This window comes from Pyrenophora tritici-repentis, chromosome 1, assembly GCF_003171515.1.
Source record: "Pyrenophora tritici-repentis strain M4 chromosome 1, whole genome shotgun sequence".
Lineage (NCBI taxonomy): Eukaryota > Fungi > Ascomycota > Dothideomycetes > Pleosporales > Pleosporaceae > Pyrenophora > Pyrenophora tritici-repentis.
The window spans coordinates 7,243,004-7,258,359 of record NC_089390.1 but is presented as its reverse complement, the minus strand read 5'-3'; the positions used below and the strand labels follow the sequence as shown (position 1 = coordinate 7,258,359).

The window sequence follows — 15,356 nt, the reverse complement described above, 5'->3', positions numbered from 1 at the left end:
TGGGGATATATGTCGGCGTAATATACCAACAATGGCGCTGATAGATCTGAGGATGCTGATAGAATACTACAGTATATAACCCCTCAATTCTCCCCTCAACCCATCATTATCATCAACTCAAACCGTCTTTCAATCCAGCGAATATTTTCTAGCCCTACAATCACGATGAGGACCTCAATTATTGCTACTTTCCTCGCGGTAATCACATCGCCGCTGCTGCTTCCACTGCCCTTGTTCCCCATCGTTGCAGCAGCAATCCAAACGAACCTCGTGATCCCGGGTGCCCTCCTCTAAACGTATAGACGACTCAATCTTCTCTAACAATTTTAGACTTGCTCGCTATCGAGGAACCGAGAATGGGCTGTATATAGCTCAGTCAATCGTTGGTCAAGGTCACTGAGGGTATCTGGATGGCGTTAGGAAATGGGAAGTGGAAGAGAAACACGTGTACAGAGAACGAGCTTTAGCCATGCACACGGGTAGAAGCTATGTGGATAAGCAATCAAAGTCCAGTCATTCCATTCGACCTTGCGTTGCTTCCAATACAAAGCATTTCAAGTTTGAATTCTATCGTTTCCCGGCTGTTTTGCACTGCGCTGGTCGCTAGCTTTATAACAACCCGCTCACGCTGAGTAGACCCCAGTGAAGTTTGCATGGCCTGGTTGAGCTTCAATACCATATTTGTATTGTGGTGTAGTAGCTTGTCACGTGTTCGGCATTAGGTAATCGGTGCTAGGGTTGAGTATTTTAGGGCAACTCCGCGAGGAGAAGCTCGACATCATCTTATCATACACCATTCTTAATACTACCGTTCATTGTTCGGATATCTTCTTGTTCTCTACTCTCTACCGATTGCGGGTCGGCAGCCTCTCTTCTGACTATTGAGACTATCCCTCTACCACAGTATCCAGCTGGGAGATGAGAGACAATGGGGGGGCGGGACAGTACGAGGTCTGAGCTGGCGATGCAAAGAGGTACAGCTGGTTTGCGGTAGTAGGGTATGTTGCGCTACAACTTCGCTCTAATCGCAGCATTCTCCGCAGTGTTTGGAACAAAGATATCCGAACTGTTCGGGAGGTCCTTCAAGTACGGAAGCGCAAGCCCCACAGCTTCCATCGCCATACCCAATCCAGCCTGATACCCTGTCCCTCCCGCTCCGTAATTGTGCACAACAATACGGCCATCACTTCGCGCCTCTTTCTCAATGCGTGCGCCTCCCAGTCTACCAGGCCGAAGCCCCGCAAAAGCCGCTAGAATCTCTGTTTCGGGAATGTCCAAAGCGGGTACCAGTCCTGTAGTCCGCTTCCAGATTGATTCCGACTCGTGGGCGAAGGTATCGCCGGTGCTGAGTAAAGTCAGTTCCAATCCAATCGTCACAAAGCTGATACGTTTACCCACCCGTTATTCTTCTGCATGTACCCCCCAAGAACCACATTACCTTTGGAATGGGGCCGTGGGATGATATATGTTTCATAGTCTTTGCCATGACGCATGATGTTCTGGCCAATTTGCGGTGCTCGTGCAAGCAGAATCTGTCCCCTGACAGGGAAGCACTTCTGGTCCTGAACACCGGGTAGGTGACGCGCGCCGTTCCCTATACAGTTGAACACCACCTTGGTGTGCTCGCTAAGGAACGCAGAATCTAGATGCTCCAGCTTACGTCGCAGGAACTTCACGCCTTGCTCTTCGAGCTGGCTTTTGAGATATCGGATATGCTGAGGAGCATTGATGGAAACTGACGTGAAAGAAATGCCATATTCAACACCTGGTATAAGTTTATCCGAGGGTATTACAGTAAACTATCTGCCATGTTAGCTCCGCAATGATGATCCTGGTAAATACACCAACATCTTCGAGGTAGTCTGCAAGAGACTCCAGCTTCTCCTCAGCTGGCTTCTTATCCCAGTATTCGAATGATTGCGTTTTCTTGATGGCAGCCGCGGGGCTATTGGTAGCTGCAAGCTTCATCAGACGCTTGTAACCAGCTTTATCCCATATGAGGGCATTTTTGTCGCTCCCTGATATAGCGGAGAAGTTCGCGCCAGCCCTATAGTTGGAGTTAGCTACATATTCTTGGCAAACAGATCGCGTGATATTTATCATACCAAGGCGAGGTGTAATCGACGGATGTGTCTCCTGGTAGGTGTTGCGCGACAATAGTGGTGTGTCGGCTATAACCGTTCTCCGCGAGAATGAGCGCGACATCCAATCCTATCACACCAGCGCTGAGACTGGGTCAGTATGCAGTGGGCATATCGAGTGGCTCTGGTATGAAACAACGCACCCGACGATCACTATTGAGTCTTGCATGTTTGTTGAGATGTGTCCAGTTCGATTGTATCTTGAACTTTCAAAGGAGTAATATTCGTGTACCTAGGACTTGTTATATCAACGCTGCCAACCGGTCACTAAGCTTCACCAGAAGCACAGAACAGTGTTTTGCGACGGTTGCGCTGTACACATTAGTCACGCCACTTTGTCGAGCGCCTAACTAGTGTAGGATAATGTCCGTCGGCTTTCCCGTTTAGTTTTCCGTTCAAGTTTTCCGTGCCGACAGAGTCTTGGCCTAACAACTCACATTCCATCTCGAAGTTTGCGGTGTACGGCTCCGGCTTCTAGATTGTGATGATAGCGTTCCATGCGGAGGAGGTTCAAGCTGGCCTGCGAACTCCTATCAAACGGCCCGACATGCTGATAGGGACGCACGGCTGCCTGTCTTGGCATTCCTATCAGATCCGCTGCTGCACGAGTAATGGTCAGTCTGCGGTGACAGGCATGTTCGACACGTCAAAATGGCAAGGTACAAACCGGTAGGAATTCACTCGGGCGTCTACCGCTTGGAGTGCCTGCTACACAAGAAGTAATCTTCTTCGGATCGCCATCATCAATTCCATTACCTGGAAAGTATACGATATTTGGACGACATGACCATGAGAGTGCCATCTTCAGCAGTCGAAACTGTAGGCATCCCTCATCAGGCTCCGGAGCAATGGCTGGCAAGGCTTGATCCGGAATGGGTCCAAGTCTGGAACACACACGGAGGACGCCACCGTCAGGCTGAAGAAGTCCCCATTGAGGAAGTCCGTCGAAAGCCTCTGTCATACAGCTTCACATACCCAACATGGTCCGGTGAGCATAGCCATATGTCCCTTACGAGTTGGCTACTGACAGTGACCAGGCCCGTCTGTGTTCAAGGAAGATGAGATTGAGATCCCTGTTACTCGGCCTGCAGGCCAAATCAGAATACGTGTGTATACGCCGGAGGGCCGGGGGCCTTTTCCAGTGCATCTGAATTATCATGGGGGCAAGTGACTTCAACGCTTACACTCGACCATACTGACATTAAAACAGGTGGATGGGTTCTGGGTGGACTCCATAGTGAAGCTGCATGGTGCCGAAGCGTTTGCAACAACACTGACATCGTAATCGTTGACGTGGATTACCGCCTCGCTCCTGAATTTGTGTTCCCCGCAGCCATCTACGACTCGTGGGATGCGCTCCAATGGGTCATCACTCATGCAGCGGAGTTGAATGTCGATGCAAGTAGCGTGTCCATTGGTGGTTTGTCTGCGGGCGGTCACATGTCAGCTGTTCTCTCGCATATGGCGCGTGATGCCGGAATAGACCTCAGGCTGGCGCTGTTAGTTGTGCCTTCAACTGATTTCAGGTGGCTCATCGCTGAGGAGCCTGTGCGATCCAACGTTGCCAGGCTGTACCCCAGCACAGCGCTATACAAAGATGCACCGTGGGGCGGCCTGAAAAGGGAGCAATGGTTCTTGGACTATTGGATCCCGGCTGGTAAATGCTCATCGTCTTTCTGATAAAACTCAGCGTACTAATATGCAATAGACATTAGAAAAGAGGCATGCGAAGATTGGGTAGCTTCGCCAATACTGGCGAGGTCGTTTGATAGACTGCCGCCAACCCATATCATCACAGCCGAATTCGATATATGTCGAGATGAAGCGCATCGATATGGCGATTTACTGTCGAAGAGTGGAAATCGTGTAACTCAGAAATGCTACTCGGGGATGCCGCACGCTTTTGGACACTATATACATCCGGAGAGGGGGTTGAGTAAAGGACATGAATACATCAGGGATACTTGTAGGGTTTTGCGGCAGGCACACGGCCTTTGGAATAGTGACGGTCGACAAGGGGTTGCGAAAGGTACGGATGGCTTCGAGCGCGCATTGATGTAGAGTTTTTTGAATTATTAGTGGAGGCTGGCCACTGTATAGATGACCAGATGGCCGATCTGGGAAAGATGAATGCCTCGTGTGTGTGCAGTAGAGTTCGGCACCCACGATGCTGCATCTGTGCGCGTGTTCGTTTTGCAAAAAAGGCCCTGAAAACCAAACAAGATCTGAATCTAGACCTAGTTGCGACGTCGTGATGTTGCTTGGGTAGAGGAAAGGAAGAAAGGACGAGTCTTGCAAGACGCGTTAGTGCGTAAATGGCGAACGCCTGGGCGGCCCAGGCAGCCTAACTAACTAATGTCATCCGATAACGCCGCGGATGACAACCCTCACCATCGCCCCTCTTCTTGACCACACAACATGCGAAAATATATGAGCAAGTCGCAGCGAGCATGCGATAATTGTAGGGCGCGGAAGAGTGCATGCCGCATCGATACTGCGCCACCATGCCGGCTATGTCATCTTTCGCGGCGCGAATGCACCTTCGAGGCTGCATCCAGGAACACACGCGCGCCTGCTGCATCCGCGGCGCATATATCGCCAAAGAACTCGACACAGGAGCCAGCCAACTCCGACGTAACAAACCAGCATAACGACAGTCTCAATTCTGGCAATGCCTTCTTCGACCAGCAGGGCTATATTCTGCCAGGCGAATTGCCAGACCCATCAGCCGGGTTTTGGCTGGATCAGGCCATGATTGATATGGATGTGCAGGCGTTCAACCACATTGACACATCACCCAACGATACGTCTGTGGGTCATCTTGGCCTTCCATCCCCCACGGCACTAGGAAACGAGACGACAAGCGTATTGTGCGGTCTCACCGGGGACATGGACCCTTACCTCATGCAGAGATACAATTTTGGTCCGGACAATAACTTCGTCTTCAAGCGGCTAGCTGTTCGCTCAATGGCCCAACACGTTCATCCAGTCCAGATGCTAGTTTCAAATATTATGGACACAGAGGACAATAGTGGCGAGAACAGCGATACTTTTCGCCAACAGCTAGAGGAGCTGGTGAGTCTCGATGTTGGTGTCAGGTTGATCTCTTTGTATGAAGTCTCAAGATCAATAGTACTTTCTGTCACATTTGAGCTGACTTTTGTAGATTCTTTCAATTCGTATACCCACACATTCCAATACTTCCTCCAGCGCATTCAGTAGAGCCGGAGCGATCGAATCCTTCCCTTCTTGCCGCACTATATCTAATTACCCTGCCGTTTGCTGGCTTTGACGACTATCTATCCGTTCAAATAGCATACGATCTCCCTGACGCAGAAAAATTATGGGACCTTGCTTCGGATGCGGTGCATAGGGAGTTGCACAAGGCAGACCTCTCTACGCTGCAAACTTTGATCCTGCTACTTGTTGCACCACCACACAAGCCACTAATGCCAGATTATGCAACCAAATGGTCCCTTGTAGGCACTATGGTGACTGTCTCGCAGACACTAGGCTTGCACTTCGATCCTACCCATTGGTACATTCACTCGACAGAAATTGAACTACGGAAACGATTATCGTGGGCTGTCAAGATGGTAGACGTTTGGCATGCCGCGGTGCTAGGCCGGAGTTGTCTTATACACGATGACGATTGGCTCGTTCCGGAACCATGCCTAGACGACTTTTCGCATGAGAGCCAGACACCTTTCCCCGCGCACTTTATCCACATGTACAAGCTTACCATCATTTTACATACAGCTTTGAAGACACTATTGTAACTCTTTCCCCGTCCACCGCCTCGTCACGCATGAATGACTGACATCTGTAGCACTCTGAAAGCAGTGCAAGTCCTCGCAAGGGACTATGAAAGCACCTTACGCAAGGCACAAACACTAGTGGAAGAGTTGAATCGTTGGTCCAGCGCTGCTTCTGATATCCATTGCGACTCTAAAGATGAGGACATCAATTTATCAGGTCCATTGCTTCTCGGCGGCCATATCGTCAAAGTCCTTCTCTTCCGAGCAATTCTCCGGCCCTTTAACGCTTTGAGAAGTAACGTAGATACCTCAAGTTCCACTCACGAGCGCCGTGAGCTTGAAGCACGTCGACTTTCGCGAGCTGGAGCAAAAGCATGCGTCGCGAGCTTTGTAGCCTTTACGTCCAATCTCGAAAGCAGTTGGATTCACGGGTTTTGGCCTTTTTGTATGTAAAACTTGGCGAGTGGAGATTTCATTGCTAACCCCATGATAAAGGGTGTACGCTAGGCTGGTCTACGCTGTGCAACCTTGCCCTTTTACTTCACGTGACATCAGAGAGCCCAGAAGAGGCACAAGAGTGCCGAGTTCTTCTCGACCGTGCCCGGCGAGCGGTGAGATTACAATGCAAATCGCTCGAAATTTTGCGATTTTCGCTGCTACGCATCGACGCGATCTTCTGGAAAGGTTTAGATAATGTTTTGACGACAAGATTGCAAGAGACGTCAGGAGTAATGAACATGCAAGCTGGCAATGTCTATTCTTAGGAAAGATTGCTTTTCTTGGACACTCAACCATAAAAAGGAAGCTGAGATGATGAGTTAAACTACTTGCGCCACTGATCTTCCTCATCGACAGCAAGCTTCCCCGCGTGCTCGGTCACCTCGCTCACACCAACATCATTTCCCGTTGCAGTGCCCACAATTACCGGCACCTCCCCGAAAGATTTTCGGAAGCAGATATACAATGCACACCCTGCGACAAAGCCGACAATTGCAAGGGAGCCATACATCCATACCAGATACGGATCCTGTGATACGGGTGCAAGGGCAATGCAAATCGCGGCGGCGATGCCAATGGTCAGCCAGAATAAAGCTGAAACAAGGGAGCGAAGACTGCCATACGTCAGTATAATTGAGGCGTTGTGTTTGATCGGCACAATATACCTTGTGGGTGCCTTTGTGTACGCCAACTCCAACCCGGTAATGATGACAAAGGCTTCAGAAAACGCGACGAGGATGTAAGCCGGCGCTTGGATCCAAACGTGGATGCTTTTTGGTGGCGATTTGTAGATGTAATGCTGGAGTACGCTTGCATACGCCATTGCAATGGACGCCATGATGAAACCAGCTGTCATCCTCAGGACCGGGCTGAAGTTGATCTTGTACTTGCGAAGCAGGGGATAGATTACGACTTCAGATATTGTCAGTATATGGCTCTGGATGTTATCATTTGGGAACTCACAGTCTAGTAGCGGGATGAAGATGATCAAGGCGATTGGATCAAGATTCTGTAAGAGATCGTTTGGCGTTCCGTGCAGAGCCATATCTCCAGCCTGCGAGATGAGATTGTTCCAAATCTGGATCCAGCAGACAAAGTACAGGGGAAGGAAAAGGAAGAACTAAGGGTGGGTGAGCTGGGTGAAGCCATGAGCTGGATTCGAACATACCTTGCACGCAGTGATGCCGGACTGCACTTCTTTTACAGACTTGTCGGTGTAGTTGGGCGACTGCGCAAAGCGATGACGCGACAATGTTCCCTGGGCCTCCAAAGCACTCGGCTTGGCCTTTTCGAAACCACCTTCTTTGATGGCAATCGTCACAATGCGAACTGCATCAATAACAGCCGAGCCATGAGGCGGTGTCTTGATGAAGAGCCTACTGCTGAGGATAAAGACAGTAGCACCAATAACGATAACCCTATGAATGTCAGTATCTTCAACGGAGTAGTCAAACACGAGAGGCTAACTTACACCAAGGGGATCAAATACGCCACCCAAAACCCCACATGAGCCTCGACATTCACCGTAATCAACGGCGAAAGCGCGCCAACATTAACAGCCCAGTAAAACCAATTGAACATGCGTTCAACCGTCAGTTCGGGATCCACAATCACCCACTCCCCCGTCGCCAACTTCTTCGTGTATGCAGCATCAGGCTTATACTGTTCGGCGCACATGGGTGTAACATTCGCCTTGATACTGCCGGTACCCAACCCAATCACCGTCATGGCCGCAACCAAGCCGCCAAACCCAGCTCCTGACGACACCCCCACAGGCGTCGATGTAGCGACCAGAATAACGAGGCCAACGATATAAACACCACATGCTAAAGCAATTGTCTTGAACCGACCGAGATACTGATCCGCGATGATAGCGCCAATGACGGTGGAGGCGTAGGCCCAGAATTTGAAAAAGTTGCCCAGAGCAGTGGCGACGGCTTGGCCGCGACCGAGGGCACCGGGGAGGTCGGAGTGTGGTGGGTTTCTAAATCAGTCGTCAGTTCTTGTCGTATTGACCATGGACGCAACCATGTGTAATAGCAAAACGTACTTTATATAATTCTGAATCGGCGCACTGAGTCCAAAATACGTAAATCGTTCACCCAGCTCAACAATCAGAATGAGCAACACAACCCACGGAATGCGGTCGGGTACGCGACGTAACGTGCTGTATTGAACATCGTGGGGAGGACCATCAACATCGTTCATGTCATCCTCATGCACCTTGACCGCAGCAGCGGTGCCAGTACCAGTAACATCCGCCATTGTGTTGCGGCGAGAACAAGGCCGTTGTGCAAAAGCTGAAAAAAGTGAAATTGGAATTCAAACTTCAAAACTACATAAAGATGGCCCCCTGCGCACATGTATGTATGTATGTATCCTTGACCCGTCTTTTTGCACTTGTTCTTAGCGATAAGCGTGTGTACCTGGCGTTATCGCCCGAACCCCGCGATTATCTACTGTGTGGGCTGCTGGTGTGCATGCCGGGCTTACTTCGTGTGTACTGGGGGGGCCCACGCCGATCGGAGCCGATGGCGCTAGTGGTGGATGCCGCCAATGGGAGGGAGGGAGGTGGGTGTGAACGAACTTGGTCGCGCATGGGGGGTGTGGTTGGGATGCGAGATGGAGAGGCGTGAGGTGTGGAGGTAGATTGTCTTCATGGGGTAGATAGAGAAGGTGAGAGGATGTCAGTGATGTGTGAATCTGAAGGAGATAGGATCGGCTGTATGTGCATTTGATCCTGTGCTGATTGCGGGGGCTGACATGCCTACGCGTAGATGACTTCTAGAAGCCAGTCTCACACATCCTCCCCTACCAACCTACACCTTCGCACCTATGCCCTTCCCACCCCCCCACCACCAAATTCCTCCTCAACCTCTCCAAAACTCCATCATCTAACCCACACCTCGTCTTCATATACTCCCTCGCGCCCCCAAATTCTTTGTTCAAAACATCCAAAGTCCCCATCATACTCTCCCTCCTTGCCCCAAACATCCGCAGCGCAGCCTGCCTCCCCATCTCCAAAACCTCTGGCGAAAACTCTTCTCCGTCTGCAGCATCACCCGCCGCCGCCATCTGCGCCTTCATATACGATTGAAACGCTAAACTCTGCATTATCAGCTCAACCTTCCCCTCCCTTATCGACCGTAATCCCAGCTCCGTGAGATTGTACTCTACCGCGATTTGCTCAGCAGGGACATCAAGAAACGCAAATAGTACCGCGTAAAACAGTCCCGTGCGGTCTTTACCAGCTGTGCAATGAACCAGCGCACCCAATTTCTCCCCTTCGCTATCCCCGGTAGAGCCTGGAGCAGGTAGGTCGGCGAGATACCGGAATATAACACCAAACGCAGGACCGGCTTCATTTAATATACTCGTATAAGCTTCAACGAAACCACGCACATCTTCCTCCATGTATTTCGCGAACCGCACAGCGATTTTTTCGGGCGAATAGTCATGCTCAGAGAATATCGGAGTCCAGGTTCGGGTTACGCCTGCTTGTTGCATTTTTTCTATCCATGTCTTGTCCTCGGTACTGGTGACGACGAGAGTCTTGTCAATTTCGGGCTTGGAGCGTAGGTCAAAGACGTGTGCTACGCCGAGCTTATTCAAGGCTTTCCAATCGCCAATATCGAGTTTTGATACGTCGGCGCTGCGGAAGAGGATGTTGGGGCGGAGGGAGGCGCCGGTGGAGATTGTGACGGAGAGGGCGGCATCGCGTAGGTTGTGAATGTTTGGGAGGGTGTGGAAGGGGGGTGTGGGTAGAGGTGACTCGTCGGTGTTTGTGTTCATGGTTGATGTCTCTTGTATGAAATTCTGTGATTGAGAGAATTGGTGTTGTGGATGTGGAGCGGATACTGGGAAAGGGTTTGCGAGAATTCGTCTGGGTTTATACGTGTGATGTGGATTCGGATTGTTGAACCTCTGGGACAAGGAATATCATCTACTTTCCCTGTAAACAAGCGAAAACAATTGACGCAAAAGTATGGCGACGTCCAGATTTCCTTGATTAACATAAATGGATGAAATACCAAGGCGAGAGGATTAGTAGCTCCAAGAAGGTGCCCCGCTATTGCACTAGGAAATGCCGAGGAAGCCGCGTAGGAGAAAATATCTAGAGTGAGATTCGTCATGCAAATCCTAATGGCTCTATAGATGGTACCGCATTGGGCTTGGCGCAGAACATGTGTAGGCATAAGGAGTGTAGGAACAGCGAAGAGAAACCTTCCACTCTCGCTTTCTATGGGGTATACATTTCCAACAACAGCACCAACAAAACAATATAGCCGAGGCGCGGCGATTCCCACACCCACCCAACTATGAAGATATACACGCTCCGACCATGCTCCCCGGGACGCCAAAGAGATTTTCAAGAAAATCGACAGCCATATTCTATGAAGGCTTGTCGCACCCAATGCGGCCTAATAACTCCTTGCGATCGCCATGTCCGGGAATACTAATCCCACTCGCTCGAGAGCTTTCTCTCCTCGCTTGCCGTCGCTGGCTGGCGCCGTTTATGCGAGCAAAGGTGAGTGCATCGACACCGACCTCCTCTTCCTTTGGCGTCATTGAACTCATGCCGCTTTCGGTGCACGTGGTTGCCATGTTCAAGATGGTCCTGGTCTTGTCGTGTTGGACCTCTTCCTCATCGCACTCGTCATCTGAGCGCAAGTCGTCGGCACCAGTTCCGTTGAGTACTTTATACACAACCTTGGCAATGGTACCGAACCATATGCAGCAAAAGACCTGCAGCACAAGTAGGAGAGCGAGGAAATAGTATCGAATTTGCGGGTTCCAGCAGATGGGCCCGTTGCGGTCATCGTACGCCTTGAGAAGATTGCCCCAGTGATTGTTTCCGCCGTATGCTTCAAATTGTGAGGTGTTGGATGCGGGAACGAAGCCGGATAGTTTCGAGGTCGAGTCGGCGAGATAGCAGCCGGGAGCCATATCGACGGGTGCATAGGCGTAGATGGACCAGCAGACCATCATGTATAGAATGTGGCGGGTGCCTATCCATGAGAGGACAAAGACGCCAAAGGCATAGTCGCAAGCATTCGAATATCCCGTATACTTGAGGAGTTTGGCCGTCTGTTGCTGTCAGTTTTGCGACCTTGGTCTTTCCAAACGAACTTACGGGCAGAATGATGTCGACAAAGTCCATGATGGTGAGAATGACAATGCCAACACGCATGTGGTAGTATCCATAGGATAGAAACATCAGGGCAATCGTGAAGACATGGTGGGTGAACATTTGAACGTAATCCTTGCGCTTCTCCTCGATGTTGACGACGAGAATCTGTTGGACCCAAAAGGCCCATTGAACGAGGTAGTACCATTTGAAGAGACCGTCGGCCTCACGAAAGGGCCAGCCTTCCCAAATGCCGTGGAGACTGAGCCAAAACTCCGAGTGGTACATGATATACTGTGGTTTGTTAGCACAAACCCTTCCCAACACTCATGGCGATGCAACGTACCATGCCTAGCGACCATGAGCCAATGTAGTAGACTACGAGCCATGCCTGCTCCTTGAATCTATCAAGTCCCTTCTTCGATCTGATGCCACCGAGCCTGGCCAACGGATCCAGCAGGTATTCCATGACTACTACCCGTAGGCCCGTGAATATGACGGTCCATAGTAGGACAAACGACAGGTCGTCGGTGCCACAGCCGTACATGTTGGTTTCGGGGTTATAGTACGACATGTGGAAGAATTTGGAGGTCCGACTTCGGGCGCGGGGGAAGAAGGTGTGGGTTAATGTGAGGAGGGTGAGCAGGTTGACGGAGATGCCTGTGACAGTTAGTTTTCAGTGTTTGTCGATTTCATGTCTTTCCCATGGCCTACCAATCTGGTGCTCGCAGATGAGGGTGCACAACGAGGCGATGAGCCCCTCATCCTCGACCTTCTTCGCCTTGGTCTTCGGCTTGCGCCTCTTGGGTGCCGTGGCCATGCTCATGTCTGGAGTTTCCGCCGTGCGCATCTCTCGCAACGCGCCATTGCCAGCTGGCAGCGTCGCCTTGGCGGCCATGATTGGCTACCTCTGTAATGTGAATTGGTCGTGGGGACAAGTGTGCGATGAAGCGACGGTATCGCTGTCTTGGTTGGGCGTCGCAGACAACAGCCACGGGTTGCCAGCTTCAGGGCAAGCGCGTCAAGGCCGTGGTAGGCGTGGAGTGCAGTTGGGCGCTTCGTTAGTCGTGTTGGTGTTGGCAGTCTGAGCTTCTTGAATCGCTCAACCAGCCTCTTTCGTAGCGAGCGTATACAGTCGGAATCTCAGCAACAAACAGCCATTGACATGGGCAATGGGGTGAAGAAGAAAGTCGTGCACGTCGGCCGTGTGTGCAACAGGAGTAGGAAGGTCTGCGGGGGAAACAAGGCGGCAGAAGGTGGAAGAGGGAGCGGTGTGGTCCCTCCAAGCAAAGATGATCAGGGTTTAGACGTGAATGGGGGCAAGCGCGGATCAACAATGTCAATCTCCTGAGTGGGCTACGCGACCAGCCAATGTTTCCGTCTTGAATACCAGCTCCACTTGTGAAGAGGTGCGACGGGTATGCAATTGCTTCTGACCCATCGGGACAGGCGTCGCTGAAGGCTGACAATGGCAATGGCAATTGTTGTGCCGATACGGAGTAGCTGTCTTGTGCAGCGCGCTACTGACGAATACGATGCTCGCGTAACTTTACTACCATGTACTGTACCACATAGCAGCCCGGGCAGACGTTTTGACTAGATAGAGGCGGCGGCAGTCTTGAGTCCTAGGTAGTGAGAACTGGACAAAACCTCAATTGCTCATCTCTCAACCTTGTGTGTGGGTCGACGGCAGTTATCGTCGGGCGGGTGCAAATATCAACATTGCCAAGGCGTCCGGGTGCAAAGCTTCGCGCCTCAATTCAGGGTTCATGGCCGTTTCGCTCTCGCAGCCAATCATGGGCCCCACGCATCCTGCAACCCCCATACCCACCACGTCCCGGTAGAGCTCCGGTCCTACCCCGCCGTCGCCTGATATGGCCCCATAGGAATCGCAGAAGCATGGACATTGAACGCACAAGTACCCTTGGCGATAAACTTATATTAATCCTGCTATTGTGTATCAAGAGGTGAAGAAAACTGCCCGAGATGGCTCAAACAGAAAAACTAGTCCCGAACTAGCTTGCGCTTGAATACCCCCCAAGCTTTAACGCATGACGAATTCTTGGCCCTAACGCCTAAACAATCTGATCCCAAGTCATCCCTACACCTCCAAGCCCGTATCCGACCCACCCTAGTTCTGGTTCTGCGAGTTCAAGATGCGCAGGATAGCAAGGAAGAGGTTGATGATGTCGAGGTAGAGCGAAATCGCCGCGGCAATCTCCTCTTCGACGTGGTAGTGGCGCATGATCATCTGCGTGTCAACTAGAATGTACGCCGAGAAGATGAGTGCGCAAATGACACCATAGCCAAGTTCCACCGTGCTGTTGTACGGGAAGAACGATGACATGAAGCCAAAGAGTACCACCACCCAGAGCGTTCCAAACAGATACGGCACCCAGCTTGTGAAGTCGTACTTTGACTGGCAGGCGAATAGGCTCAGCGCTACGAATATGCCCAGCGTGAAGAACAGGGCCTGCAGCACAATCTTGGATTCGGTAAACGATACGATGACGGAGATGGAGTATGCTTCCATGGCGGTGAATCCGCCCAGGAACAGGAGGTTCGTAGGGTACGACTTTCGCTTCCAAAAGGTAAGTCCGAGGAAGGCGAAGGAGCCGAACAGCGACACCCAGAGCGGCCACTGGTGCGTCTGGACAAAGTGCTTGTATGATTCCGATGTCATAGAGATGAAGCTGACGGCGGCGGTTGCAAGTAGTTGAACGGTTCTAGGGCTAGTCAGCATATGCGACGTCTCCTGGATGCCTGGCCTTCCTTACAAAATCGCGTACACCTTTCGCACAAACGCCATCCGGATGTCCAGTGTAGCCTCTGCGACCACACCACCAAACTTGAAATCATCTGGAAGGTTGTCATTCTCCGCGCGAGGGAGGCCGCTCAACAGAGCTTCTTCGGGGTTGGCAGCCTGATAGCTGGGTGGCGCCTGCGAGTACGAAGGCGCGGGCGCAGCCTCATCCAACGAGTCGCGCTGGGGCACGTTCTGATATTTCGGTCCGGACATTTTGTTTTCTTTGTCGCTGAGGTCAACTCCTTGCGAGGCGATGTGAAAGGTTGGCGTACGACGTCGTGGTAGGTCGAGGGAGGATTTGAAGGGTGAGACGCGGTAGGGCTATGCTGCATTGATGAGGTCACAGCCCCCAATTCATTTCACGTGATGACCGAGCCCAGCACGTGCTTCGAGCTCCTTCCACCCCGCCCGGAACGTCTGGAACCCATCAGCCCACCTCTCACCATTCATCTACATCCATGTCCTCGTTGTGCACCTGATGGCATTTATCTTGACCATGATGCGCACATTCGTACTTGCCATCTCGACCATTGAAATGCCACATGTACTTTCCGACCAGGCTTCAACCATGCAGATTCCGCTTTACCTTGCTGGTACCGCTCCAGCTGGTAATCGCGGTATAGATGAATTTCTTTGACCTAAAAGTATTTGAGGACTCCAAATCATTCTTTTTACTGCCGAGGTTACAGGGTACATAAGCCCAATCGCACCAGATAGCGAAAAACTTAGGGTACAAAGGGCCAGCGTTCAAATCATATCACGTGTCTTCCTGGCTTTCGGGTCGGTTGTCGGTTTCTGCGGTCGATTCCATTGTTCAACTCCTTGGCTGTCACATTCTCCCGAGTCTAGGCCGTCATTATTTCAGTATCGTATATAAATCAGTGCCGATGACGCCCATGTCAGCACTACTGTAGGTATGCCCCAGAGATACCTCAGGTACACTAGCCACTGCCATGGCACTCGGCTAACATTCCACCTAATGAAACCATGTATTTATTTCCAGATCAGCAAGTGCAACCCTACAC

General features: G+C 51.2%; 8 protein-coding genes across 8 annotated transcripts; 3 read left to right on the top strand and 5 right to left on the bottom strand.

Annotated features, from left to right (window-relative positions):
• Positions 1-165: 165 nt before the first annotated feature.
• PtrM4_028170 (uncharacterized protein) lies at positions 166-294 on the top strand (the record flags this gene model as incomplete). Its single annotated transcript, XM_066103796.1, has 1 exon — positions 166-294. One exon carries the CDS (start codon positions 166-168, stop codon positions 292-294), a length of 129 nt encoding a protein of 42 aa, XP_065965998.1.
• Positions 295-1,008: 714 nt separating this feature from the next.
• On the bottom strand, positions 1,009-2,310 carry PtrM4_028160 (DadA, Glycine-D-amino acid oxidase (deaminating); the record flags this gene model as incomplete). The annotated part of the gene is made up of 5 exons (XM_001932522.1): positions 1,009-1,345; positions 1,399-1,799; positions 1,849-2,047; positions 2,106-2,225; positions 2,285-2,310. 5 exons carry the CDS (start codon positions 2,308-2,310, stop codon positions 1,009-1,011), a joined length of 1,083 nt encoding a protein of 360 aa, XP_001932557.1.
• Positions 2,311-2,924: 614 nt separating this feature from the next.
• On the top strand, positions 2,925-3,839 carry PtrM4_028150 (uncharacterized protein; the record flags this gene model as incomplete). Its single annotated transcript, XM_066103795.1, has 4 exons — positions 2,925-3,129; positions 3,179-3,247; positions 3,352-3,798; positions 3,832-3,839. 4 exons carry the CDS (start codon positions 2,925-2,927, stop codon positions 3,837-3,839), a joined length of 729 nt encoding a protein of 242 aa, XP_065965997.1.
• Positions 3,840-4,559: 720 nt separating this feature from the next.
• On the top strand, positions 4,560-6,352 carry PtrM4_028140 (fungal specific transcription factor domain protein; the record flags this gene model as incomplete). The annotated part of the gene is made up of 3 exons (XM_066103794.1): positions 4,560-5,251; positions 5,308-5,916; positions 5,971-6,352. 3 exons carry the CDS (start codon positions 4,560-4,562, stop codon positions 6,350-6,352), a joined length of 1,683 nt encoding a protein of 560 aa, XP_065965996.1.
• Positions 6,353-6,722: 370 nt separating this feature from the next.
• PtrM4_028130 (PTR2, Dipeptide-tripeptide permease) lies at positions 6,723-8,662 on the bottom strand (the record flags this gene model as incomplete). Its single annotated transcript, XM_066103793.1, has 6 exons — positions 6,723-7,011; positions 7,063-7,309; positions 7,361-7,517; positions 7,566-7,815; positions 7,869-8,381; positions 8,448-8,662. 6 exons carry the CDS (start codon positions 8,660-8,662, stop codon positions 6,723-6,725), a joined length of 1,671 nt encoding a protein of 556 aa, XP_065965995.1.
• Positions 8,663-9,208: 546 nt separating this feature from the next.
• Positions 9,209-10,189, bottom strand: PtrM4_028120 (Protein tyrosine-serine phosphatase; the record flags this gene model as incomplete). Its single annotated transcript, XM_001932519.2, has 1 exon — positions 9,209-10,189. One exon carries the CDS (start codon positions 10,187-10,189, stop codon positions 9,209-9,211), a length of 981 nt encoding a protein of 326 aa, XP_001932554.2.
• A 600-nt stretch (positions 10,190-10,789) lies between these two features.
• On the bottom strand, positions 10,790-12,423 carry PtrM4_028110 (LAG1, Protein transporter TRAM; the record flags this gene model as incomplete). Its single annotated transcript, XM_066103792.1, has 4 exons — positions 10,790-11,485; positions 11,532-11,819; positions 11,872-12,185; positions 12,240-12,423. The coding sequence occupies 4 exons, from the start codon at positions 12,421-12,423 to the stop codon at positions 10,790-10,792; spliced, it is 1,482 nt and encodes a 493-aa protein (XP_065965994.1).
• A 1,233-nt stretch (positions 12,424-13,656) lies between these two features.
• On the bottom strand, positions 13,657-14,544 carry PtrM4_028100 (Integral membrane protein, interacts with FtsH; the record flags this gene model as incomplete). Its single annotated transcript, XM_001932517.2, has 2 exons — positions 13,657-14,251; positions 14,303-14,544. 2 exons carry the CDS (start codon positions 14,542-14,544, stop codon positions 13,657-13,659), a joined length of 837 nt encoding a protein of 278 aa, XP_001932552.1.
• Between the last annotated feature and the right edge of the window lie 812 nt (positions 14,545-15,356).